This window comes from Neopelma chrysocephalum, unplaced genomic scaffold (assembly GCF_003984885.1).
Source record: "Neopelma chrysocephalum unplaced genomic scaffold, ASM398488v2 Primary Assembly neopelma1_97390, whole genome shotgun sequence".
Lineage (NCBI taxonomy): Eukaryota > Metazoa > Chordata > Aves > Passeriformes > Pipridae > Neopelma > Neopelma chrysocephalum.
Genome location: NW_020926031.1, coordinates 5,730,576 through 5,742,557, shown reverse-complemented (window position 1 = coordinate 5,742,557; position 11,982 = coordinate 5,730,576). Strand labels below are relative to the sequence as shown.

At 36.9% G+C, this 11,982-nt stretch overlaps 1 protein-coding gene across 3 annotated transcripts in view; it reads right to left on the bottom strand.

Annotated features, from left to right (window-relative positions):
- Window positions 1-1,458: 1,458 nt before the first annotated feature.
- The window catches only part of ERCC6 (ERCC excision repair 6, chromatin remodeling factor), a 47,780-nt gene continuing 37,256 nt past the window's right edge, over window positions 1,459-11,982 (bottom strand). For all 3 annotated transcript variants that reach the window (XM_027672217.1, XM_027672218.1, XM_027672216.1), the window contains 9 exons: window positions 10,930-11,148; window positions 10,083-10,193; window positions 9,516-9,635; window positions 8,379-8,473; window positions 6,353-6,498; window positions 5,541-6,269; window positions 4,777-4,978; window positions 4,369-4,447; window positions 1,459-3,947 (listed from right to left, as the gene is read on the bottom strand). In XM_027672217.1, coding sequence (XP_027528018.1) covers window positions 3,525-3,947; window positions 4,369-4,447; window positions 4,777-4,978; window positions 5,541-6,269; window positions 6,353-6,498; window positions 8,379-8,473; window positions 9,516-9,635; window positions 10,083-10,193; window positions 10,930-11,148 — 2,124 coding nt within the window. In that variant the 3' untranslated portion in view covers window positions 1,459-3,524. The remainder of the gene's footprint in view (window positions 3,948-4,368; window positions 4,448-4,776; window positions 4,979-5,540; window positions 6,270-6,352; window positions 6,499-8,378; window positions 8,474-9,515; window positions 9,636-10,082; window positions 10,194-10,929; window positions 11,149-11,982) is intronic.

The following is an 11,982-nucleotide window of genomic DNA, read 5'->3' as shown; positions in this document are numbered from 1 at the left end:
TCTGAAGCCAAAACTTGCAGATTTAAAAGCCCACTTCTCTATCCTCTACTTGGGAGGATAACGTTTGTTATCTGCAGTAGACTCAATTCTCCATATGGTGCAGCCCTTTCAGAAGAGGTTGAGCCACAGACTGAAGTTGGGAATTTAAAAATACTCCTCTCAATTTTTAATCACCATTTCTACCTATCTATCCATTCATCATCTTACATTTCTTTTGTAGTGAGTCATTATAGTCCAGAAGAGTCAAAGGGCTACAGCCTTTAGCAGAGTCTCTTTTCTCTAGGTCAGAATTCAGTTTTTATACCAGAGGTGTGTGGGTTGGCTATACATTGTCAGCAAAAGGGTGAACAGAGGAGAATAAACATCTGGAATAATGTAAAAGGAGGGTAGCATGGGAGGAGAAAAAAATCTTAACAAACAAGTGGGTTTTTTTCACCTCTCCCTTTCTAAATATGGTCTGAAACCAGAAGGAACAATTATGGTAAGTTTAAACTACTGCTGTTAAAATATCAGTGCAGCATGTTTTATCCAAACGGTGCACACAGTCCCCATAACTGCTTACAGAACAATCAAAGTTTTTGCTATTTAGCTTTCTAGAATTTTGTTCAACTGCATTTGTGTGGATGGTAGGTCACATCATCTACACTGGCAAGACATTTTTGGAGTAGTATGGTGCTCAGCTTTTAGCATCTTTACAGGAAAGAAATTTTCAGTAGTTCCTTGTGGTATTTTTTTTTTAATTTAAAGATTATACTCACTGTTCCATGCTGAACATCTGTTCCATCTTCCCTTACTAAGATTTAATGCTTTTGTCCAACTTGATTCCTAAATTAACCTTTGATTGTTCTTCATCCCCTTTTTACTGAGATAAGAAAACAAAATATAAAAACACAAGCATTCCACATGGATGATTTTTGGAATCATGCACAAATAAAGCAGCAACTACCAACTACAGTATTGAGTATATGGAAACTGAGACACTTAAAATACAAGGTTTGTTTGACTATGCAATATCATTAGTCAGGAATTGCTTTAGATGTTCTGTGAAGATGTGAAAGGAATTCACTTTACACAGGTAAAGCTAAAGAAACAAAAATCAGATAATGCTTTATGGAACAAAAGTAGAAAAAACCCCCTCTTCTACTTCAAAATGCATAGCAGCTATATTATGTTCCAGAAAAACTTTTACCTATAAATCAGCCTGTATATGTTTAATCACATATGGTTTTAACTACGTAAAAATATTTTTTGAGTATTACACTAATTTAGTCAATTAAACATTTTAAACAGATGCTAGTACTGGAAAAGAACTAGTTGCTAGGGAACATAATTTGAAATTGTATGAAAAATGGAAATATAATCAAAGATAATATAAATCATTTGGCCAGTGCCACACTATACAGGAAAAGATGGCCTCCCACTCTTCCCCTGTGCCCAAAGACTTGTACAACACACTTCTGTTTTTCCTTTTTTAATAAGTCCATAAAAGCCAAGGATTTATAAAAAGTACATGCAAGTCTATTTACATTAACGGATCATCGAGAAGCTGCAAACTCTCTTTAGTAAAGGAACTATGTCTTTAAGACTGGGAGTAGTAAACAAAACAGGACACCAAAACTAACAGATAAGGTGACAACAGCAGCTTTGCTGACTGCTGAATTTCTGGTTTGTTCTTCAGGTAAGTAGAGATGCATGGGGACATGACAACCAAACAATTCAAATTCCCTATAGCTTTGAAGAGAAGAGCAAAATAATTTCAATGTTACTCTTTTTCTGATCCATTAAAGTCATATCAACAGATCTACACCCTAAATTATTACTTTCATCTTTCTCTTGAAAGAGGGAATGAAGGTGAATATAAACAGGATCAGAAAAAGAGATGTTAGGAAAAGATGCAGTAGTCCCACCTTCAAATACCATAAGGAAAACAGATTCTTGAATTGTCTGCCCTGTCCAACTCTAGTCTCTGAAAAGCCAGTTGATCAGTTACTGAAACAGTGAAGAACCACTTCTTGCACATTTCTACAGATCCTTTATCACTGAGCAAAAACAAGAGGAAAAGCCATTGGAAGTCTCCTAAAGGCTTTTTTTATTAGAAAGTAATAGTTTGTACTCTTGTTTCACCATTCATCTTTCAATATTTGTACTTTCACTCAAAGTAAACAAGATAATTTCACAGTAAGCAAAAACTAAAAGTAGCTTAGCTTTCCCTTCTCTTAATAGCTTAGGGATAGGAAGGACATTAGGCATATTTAACTGTTCCTAGTTTGAGCCATACAGTAATTTAATGTTGCTCCAACAATGTGGTTTTCTTCACAGAATCTATCTGTATTTTCCCCCTTAAGATTTCCTTGTGTAGCACACAAGTACCTTGAAGACAGACCAAATGTCATACTCGGATTTGCTACAAATGATCCAGTTCTTCCTTCCTTGGGAAAAAAATGGGTATTGGAACTTATCCAACTGTCAAGAAGTTTGATATTTTCCCTACCTACAGAAGAGGTAACTTCTGCATATGTTCCAACTATGTCTCCATCCAAAAGTGATTATGTTTAGTAAAATCCAGTAACACCATCACCCCTCTGACCAACTAACACCCCAGCCTATGTCAAGGTATAAAATCTTAAGTGCCAGGAGGGAACTGGAACATTTTGGATATAAATCACAGTGAAACACATGAACATTTAATGATATTTCAATTATCAGTCCACAACCTGTGACAAACATAACAGTTACTATCACCTCGGTGGTAAGAAATACTGCACCAAACACCTGCCAGTGCTGTATGGGACTGTAACTGAACTGCTGATTATGGTGCAAGTGGGTGTTCTGAAATTTAGTAAGTTTTCCTTAATTATCAATTGGCAGTTAATTCAATATTCTGCCAGGCTTCCCATTTTTTATGATTAAACCTTCATGACAGTAGAATTAATTTTTCAAGTTAGTTAGTGATATAAGTTATACTGTATATGTTAGATACTGGCAACAACTGAAGCACCAACATTAAACCAAAATTCTCACTACTGATGAAAGTTTCATACAGTGATTCTGATGCACTTGGCAGCATAAGTGAATCTCTCATGTTAACTACTGTCATCTCCCCACCTTGTTTTTTAATGGTACACTGTGTGCCCCGTGACCATTCAAGTAACAAACAGGAAATCAAGGAAGAAGTTTTCCGGAATTTCACAGAAATCAAAGTCTTACAACTCATGGCAACATCCATGGTTCTTATTGTAATAAAAAGTCAGTATATGTTCTTAATCCTATTTATATTAAGATTTCTTTTAAAGAAAAGGTGCTATTTTGTATTGTTTCATCTATGAGGTAGATGGCACTTTCATATAAATAGTGTAAATCAGAAATTAAGGTAGCTCTAAGCCTGCAACAAGTCCTGCTCTACTGACTGTTCATAGTAATTATTATGAATACAAAATACTTGTAAATTTTAAAAGTCAAACAGTAAGTCTTTGAGAGGAGAATGGTGGCCAAGTGGACAGAGAGGTGCCTTTGTTTGTCAAAGGTCATTGGAATTCTGGCTTTAGCCTCCAGACCCCTTCACCGTTTGGGGTCCTGTGGAAGGTGCAGATATTGCGGAGAAGTTCTCTGAAGACACAGGAGTGCGCCGCAGGCAGTTTGGACTCAAATTCCCGCAATAATTCCTGAGTGCTGGCCTCGCCGTTCCCGCGCGCCTGGAACGCTATGAAGTTACGTAAATCCACAAGCAGTTCATCGTATTCTGTTGAACCCTCGACTGGGGTGGGTGCTGGCTGATGATTCTCATCTCCCTCATTCCTTGTCTGTTGTGGTGAAATAAAGTGGTTTCTTGCCCTCATATTAGCTAATAAAGATGAAGAGTCTAGAGCACTGGACGATTCTCCAGATTTTCCATTGAAGTGCTCACTGGAACTACACTTTATATTTTGTTTCTTCATTGGATCTGCATCCTGCAAATAAACATACAGACTATGGAGGAAGTTGTATTTTGAGACCCACAGAATCTGTTAAACAAAATCTGCCTGTTGTTTAGACTTAAACCATAAACACGACCACTCAAAACTTAGTCATCTGAAATACACAATAAAGAGGTAATATATTCTGGTCTCAACTTTAGAACTTAGGAAGTGAAAGAAAAGCATTGCTGATCTTGAGACAGACAACTACACTACAGTGCAATTTGTGACTGCTGTATCCAATCAGATTTCATTAAAACGTGAAAAACCAAAAATTCACAGGTGACTAAAAATTCTAGAATTCTACATAATCATACAACAAATGTGTATGAGACATCTACAGTATAAAATAGATTTCTTGCATAAATCATAACATTTCACATATATTAGCTATTAAAACAGAAATGTCTCTTACCTTCTGCTTCTTTGCAGGTGATGCACAAGTGGCATGTGGAGATAGCAGCATGGAGTTTCTCTTTTGACCAAACCGTCTCCTAAAAACACAAAAAAGAATTATCTCCATCAAACATCCTTCTCAAAATGACTAGTACAGTTTTTCCAAAGACAGACTGGGTTTGCGTTTTAGGGTTCTCAAGAGCCCTCTGCTAAGTTTTCTGTTCTACTGTGCAACAATAATGCTTTCTTTGTGCTTCAGAATAGACTACCTTGGCTTGTAATGTGCCTTTATCTCTATATTAAATATAAAACATGAACACCACTTTGATACATGTTACTGCAAGTAACAAATGCAAAAAAAGATAAATCTGTAACATCCTAGTTCACTCTTCTGTTTTTGAAAAAGCAGCGTGAGGACAGAACTTACTTTATTCCTGATGGTGCACCAGAAAGACCACTCATGCCTGTCCAGGTTGGCACACCAGAAGCAGCTCCTAAACATTGCTGACGAGAGATTTTTAAGGCTCTCAAGGCATTCTGGGCCACTCTGCTTGCTTCTGCTTCCTCCAGCACATGATCTACACTGGAAGCTTCCATAATGGCATCATGCTTCAGAACACTGTGTACCCCTAAAAACCACAAGATTCAAAAGGTGAAGGAGGACATCTGCTAATTTACATGAAAATCAAATACTCACTTTTTAAGTGAATGCCACAGTAATATTTTTCCTTTCTCATGTTGATTATATTAAGCACATCAGTACAGTAATTCCTAACGAGAACCCCTTTCTATATGAGTTAAGTAATCAATTTGACAGTAAATCACTTCTGGTGTGCTGATGAGGTCATTATTCACAACAGATCTGGCAATTATGTGGGTAAATTGATCATTTCCGTTGTTATGGACAGGACAGACAGAAGTGAAACCCTTGTGTAAATGAAGGTTGATTACATCCTTATTTCCAGGAGAAACACTGCATTACTTCTATATATCCAGAAGTGCAGGTCTATCTGAACTGCTGGTGCCAAGGTAATTAGCACATTCATAAATGTAGCATTTAAATTATGAACATCTTAAGGTTTCACCACAGTAACATAATAAATTTTGTACTGTAGCTCTATCAGAGTAACAGAACTGCTCTTTCCCTCACTTGCATAGGTTAAACCTCTGTTTAAAAACAAGAACTGTTACCTGATTTTTTGAAAAGTTTCTGCAAGACATAATCATCATTTTTCTTTGAGTCTTCCTCCTTCTCTTCACTGTTCTCCCTTCTGTACTGTTTTTGTTTCACTAGATGAGGAATGCGTTTTCCTTCAAATTTGGCATCTTTGTGATGTTTCTTCTTAAACTCATCTTTGTGGCTCTCATGTGACAGCACAGCCACCCTGTGCTTTGTTTTTGAGATACATTTATAATGATTATTATCTAACTGCCCATCTTCAGTTTTAGCATCCTGCCCATCTTCAGTTTTAGCATCCTGCTTTTCCGAGGAGCCAGCTGCATCACAAGTAAGGCTAAAATCTGCCTTGGCATTTGCATTAGCTGCTCCATGTACTTCATCAGCCACCACAGCAGTCAGACATTTGGCATCCTCTGAAGACCCTGCATTGCATGGCAACAACTGGGACACAGATTTGTTGCCACTTTCCAAGTGTTCCTCCTTGCATTTATTCAGTGAATTTGTATCAGTAGTAGCTTGTGCATTATCTTTTGCATAGCTGTTTTGGTCAAAGGATTCCAAATTTCCTTTGGTTTCCTCACTTGTCTCTATTGCTTTAGAAGAAGAATCTTTCACGTGTGTGGTTGAGCAGGAATTGGAGGACTTGCTCTTCTTGTGTGAGCTGCTTTCTGCAAGATGGAGATCACGTTTAGAAGTACCATTATGAGATGGCTTTGGGACTTGAACATCTGAACCAGTACCTGAGAGATGAATGAAATAAGTATCCATTTAACAAACACTTATAACATTTTTTTCTTCTAAACAAATAGAAAAAAACATGTACCTGCAAAAATTGCACTGGTTTCTGTCCCCTGAGACACATCTGGGCTGTTCAGAGTAAAAAGTTCATAAAGGTCATTGGATTTGAAGAAGCGATTCTGCTTAGGGTCCTTCAGCACTCTGTTTGTTAAAAACTGTTTGAAGATTTGTCTAAAACGAGAAAAAAAAAGTACTTTGTGCATGAAACAATGTCTAGCTATGTTTAAGTACTGAATACAGTACTTAAACAGAAAACTGTATAAGCACAAATGTTACCCTGCAGAACAATTAAGCAGTGGGAAGATTATGTTAGTTTCCAAAACAATCTTGAGTTAGTAACTTTCAAAACAAACAAGGAAATTGTTAAACACAGAGATTTATTATTTTGCAACAGCCCCATAACACAACAGGTAACCACCATCCTGAGATGTCCTACGAGGCATCCCTTAACTGAGCAATAAATAATTTCACAGCTAGTATTTTTTTTTTGTCCATTAAAATTGAAAAGCTTGCATGTTACAATAAAACTATCAGAAAGCTCCTGAAAGAAAAACAAGAGCTTGTTAAAATGACAACTTTTTACACGTTCAATTGATTGGAGGGATCAAAAGCAACAGAGTAGCTCAGTCTGATTGTGATGACTGGATGACAGCCACTGAAAAGGGAAATCAGACTTGTGGTTAAGAGGAAGAGAAAAAGAGAGCCCACCTGCAGAGGACCAACAGGAACAAATCTGGGGGAGAACTGAGATGCAAAAAATCTTCTATTATTGGTAAAACTACTTCTATGCTCTATTAGTACTACATAATGCCTAGAGTAAAAGCTATTTTTTCTCTACAAAAAATACAGCCCTAAATAAAACTGGAAATCAGTTCTCTAGAACTGTTTTTATCATGGTTTTGGCTCTGTCTACACTACATAGTGAAACTATTTTTAAATCCAGTTGTTGAAAACTGAGTTTAAACATAAGTGTCAGCTACTGCAAGTATCCACCAAAAGACTTCATAAAGTTTTTAAAGATTTTCTGAGCTTCATAGCTTCCTGCAATGATGATCACATATTTGCAGGGAAGAACACACAGGAAAAGAGAAAAGACAATTGCTTTAAGTTCACAGTCCATTGCAGAGTTCTGGAAAGAAATAAATTTCTGATGGCTGTGCTGACCCTTAGAGTCCAATTCCTTGATGTGGTCAGTGTTGTTTAAACACAAGTATGCCAGAGGGATGGAAGCCAACCAACAGCGGATGCTTTGTGTCCATGTGGCAAAATAGATTAAAAAAGGCATTCAATAAGTGCTGGCATTTCATCATTTAAAGCTTTTCATTCATCTGAGTTTTCCAAAAGGATATTTCAGTTCTGAAGAGTAATGCCTAGACAGAGGATTCCCATGTACATTCATTTGGAATCATGTGAGTGAAGCTAACTACTGAGAAAGATGAATTGGAAAGCAAAACAAAAAGATTTCATTGATTCCAAAATGCAAGCAACTTTAAAGGTTTTAGCTACATTTTGGAATAAATAACACGAATATGACTGGTGGTTATTTGGATTTAATTCTTTCACTTTGGAATGATTTGGGAATAAAATCAAATTGGGTTTGCACAGTAGTAAATGGATGTATGTACCACATATATCTTGATATATCCCAAGGAGAATGTAAAGAACTTGATTTCAATTTGCATTTCAGACTTGTTGAGTCTCACGTTCTGAGTAAGGTGCTGACTATTTTTTGTCTATGCCTCATACTCTCTTTTCCAGTGTGTGCTGGACAGAGATGTTGGAACAGACTGATAAGGTACATTTAGCAGGTGGGTCTTGGAGCTGAGAGGGAGGAGCACAGCCCTGAAGTTGGGAGTCTAATACTAGAAGAAGGTCCATTTCTCAGAAGAAATTTTAAAAAGTTTTCTGCAATGTGCCCATCATGACCAAGTTTGGGGGTTACAAGCCACGTGAGCACACGCACACTGGGTATGTCACTGTTGCACCCCCTTGAGTCACTACAAGCATTTTCCTGAGCATGCAGCTGTATCTAAGAAAACATTCTGACTGACCTGTGGTATATCTTCTCTTCAATAGTACCTGCAGTGAGAAGCCTATACACAGTCACCTCTTTCTTTTGGCCTATTCTCCAAGCACGTTCCCGAGCCTGGAACACAAAAGGTTTGGTTACCAGACATTAGCCTCTTAAACATGTGTCTGACAGAGAGCTAATGATAACACTGTTTCAAACTTAGTTTGGACACTTAACATAGTTCAAGAAGTGGTATTTCTACAGCATTATGACAACTAACTCAGAAGGAGAAGAACAAGATTTAGAAAGTTTACATATGTAGAAAGACAAGTCTCCAACTGTACCAAGAAATCCATGTAAAAATTATCAATAAAATTATATTAAAATTGGAACTTGTATCTAGAATAAGTAGTTTATATAGACTTATTCCAGTAGGGATCTATTTTACAATAGAGCTTTAATATACACCTTTCTTTTGAATTTTTATTCTTTTTCTTAACTGAAAGCTTTCCTACAAACATCTTGAACCAACCACTAATACACACCACTCTAAGTCAGACACATGTAGATCTCAGAGCTATGTAGGATTCTATCAAAAAGTTTTTTCCTCTCAAACACATAAGCACCAGATATTGCTGCGGGATCTGATGAACCAGAGTCCCATCACACCCTGAGATAAAGCATGACTTCTAACAATATTGGCTTAGAGCAGTGTTCAAAGGACATAGCTACATATTGTTATCTAGTGACAAAGCCAATTTGAGCAACACTTGTTCTCCTTTTCTTACCCTCCATTGTCACCACGAACAGTCATATCGGTTCAACAGCTTGCACAGCTGTACTCTCCCTTCAGAAACATCTGGTTTAATCATTTTAAAAACACAGGTCATTTGAACTGTTTGTTTGATTGCACTGTAAACAGACTACAAGAATTGACAATATTGAAGAGTGGTAAGATGTAACAACATAAAGGGGATGTGGTGGGAACCACTTAAATTGGCTTTGCCACAAGAGTATATCATAATGTGGAACTGCACCCTAAGCGACCACTGCTGGGAACAGCAACCTTGGAAAGAGCTACACAGTGCTTTAACACTATTTGAGGAGATAAATGTAATTTCATCTTCGGTTTTGTTTCAGCTTAGCTGGTAAATGGAATGAATTAAAAAAACCTCACCTGTGTGTCTACACTGGGATTCCAGTCAGGATCATAAATAATAACCCGGTTAGCACCAACCAAGTTAACACCAATGCCACCAACACGAGTTGTTAGGAGAAAAAGAAATATGGATTTGTCCTATAACACAAGAGAGAATTTACTAAAGCAAGAATTACCGAAGTGCAACATTAAAAAAAATAAATTAATTCCTGAAATCTTTTATTATCAGCATTATTTACAAAGATGCAAAGGGGGCCAAGAGAAGGAATACATTTCCTTGTTCGTCTAGTATCTGTTTTGACAAATAAAAGTAGTCTAATCTAAATTTCATTTACTGTTGTCCAATAAAATTTCTTTTCCCCCTTCTCAACTGTGGTTTTTTTCTTAGCAGAAAACCAAATTTAAGAGTGAAAGAAGTGATGACTTTTTTCTGCTGTCTCACTAAGTAAGTTGTTTTATTTGACATAACTCCCCAGTTTTGTGTCTCAAACCTGAAGTGGTATATTTAAAAACACACAGAAGAGGAATGCAAGAACTTAGCCATACTCACTAATAGTCATTCATGTATGGGATGCAACACCTCACCTCATTATATTTTGTTACAAGAGGCTGTCTGGAAGCTACTGCAGTGGTGCCATCCATCCTGAGGTAGGAATAGTTTCTCTGTCTCACAAAGACTTCAAGTATCTGCATCATCTGTTGTGATGGAAAAAATTTATTGAAATCCAGATGTGAAGACAGCAACTGCTTGATCAGTCCATAAGGATTTGTGGTATGAAGTGCAGTGTTAATCAAACGACCAAGATGACAAACAAAAACTTGGGAATCTTAAATGAACAGAAAATTTACTTATGTAATTGGGGAAAAAATTACTTATTTCACTGCTAAACGCATAAGTGGGATGTTTGTGCTTGGTTTGGAAAGTCCAGGGCTGTAGTCTCAAGACACTTAAACAGATAAATGGTGCAGCATTCCAAGGGAACCCACAGAAGCAAGACAAAATCGTGACTACACAGGGAAAACAAATGAAGGTCACTGTCTGTGCTACTGGCCCAACGCACACAGTTCTCAGGATTAGACGTGCACATGCATCACACAAACTGAGTACCAATTCTATCCTGAAGCTACACAGCAGGGACAGTTTGCTATGATATGGGTACAACTGATACAAGCTTTGACCCAGTATACTGAAATTGGGCAACACTGCCACAACACTGTGTCACTCCAGTAAAGCTCACTGAGCTTGGGAACTGGTCTCCAATTATTCCAGATATTAGTCATTTTCATAATGTTTTTTCAGTAAGATCATTATTTTCTGAGAAGGACACTACAAAAGGTGGTTCTAATTACAAGTCTTGTTGGAACACACACACACACACACACACACTGCTTTTAGTTTTAGTGATAACTAAAACCAAGTAGCTCATCTTACCTGTCTTGACTGAGTAAAAAATAACACTCTGTGACCTTGTTTGTGCCATATTTTCAGCAAGGATTCTACCACTATCATTTTTCCAGAACGTTTCCAATATCCAAACTGATTTGATTCCTCCACTTCAGCATCTGGTACATCCTTTGAAAAGCTGGGACTATCAGCGACAAAGTCAGGGTGGTTGCAAATCTTTCTCAAAGTTGATAGTCCTAAGAGAATCTAAAGAACACATGATAAAAGTATTTTTATTTTTATGACAAATACTTGTATCTATAAAGGTTGTGGTTGAGAAAAATAAACAGCAATGGATTAATCCAGTCATCATAAAGAAGCTTGTTTTTAATAACGCTCTTTTGGGAAGTCAGTGGATGATAATACCTGTTTCATGGAAAGTTTTAGGAAATTTCAGTACAAGAGAAGGTCAATGAAACTTTATTTTCTTGTGAGTCTATTCTGGTGACAAGAGAATTCTGCAACAATTTCCACATCAGCAAAAGCAGTCCTTAGCTGTAACTCACAGTCGAATTTTTCCTACTCAAAAGGAAAAATTTCACCAAGTTTGTTTCTTGAAATTATTGTGTCCTTCCTTCCAGCTCCTGCCATATTAGCAGGTAACTTAAGACAGACTTTGAGTATAGTAAGTATACCCACTAGAGTGCAGGGAAACAAAGAACATATGAGTAAAAATATTTGAACAAACATAAAAAGCTGAAATTACCACTTTTGATGCCATTTAGAAGGGTTCTGTTCAGTTATTTATTCAATAATATTACAAGTGTTATTTATTCTTCTGATATAATGAGCACTCATTAAAAAGAGCTAGTTTGAAACAGCAAATCCCTCAGTCTTCTAGCACTACAAGTTGGATGAGTCTGCTCATAATTTATGGTTTGTTTGGACAATGGGGGTTTTGTTTTTCAGCTGGGATTTACTGCTGTCACACAAAACATCTAATAAAAGCACTGGGATTTACTACCCAAAATTTTCAAAACCCTAGCAAATATGATAGCCCATTCTGTAACATCTTTGGGAAATTTCTGCAGACAGTCTTGT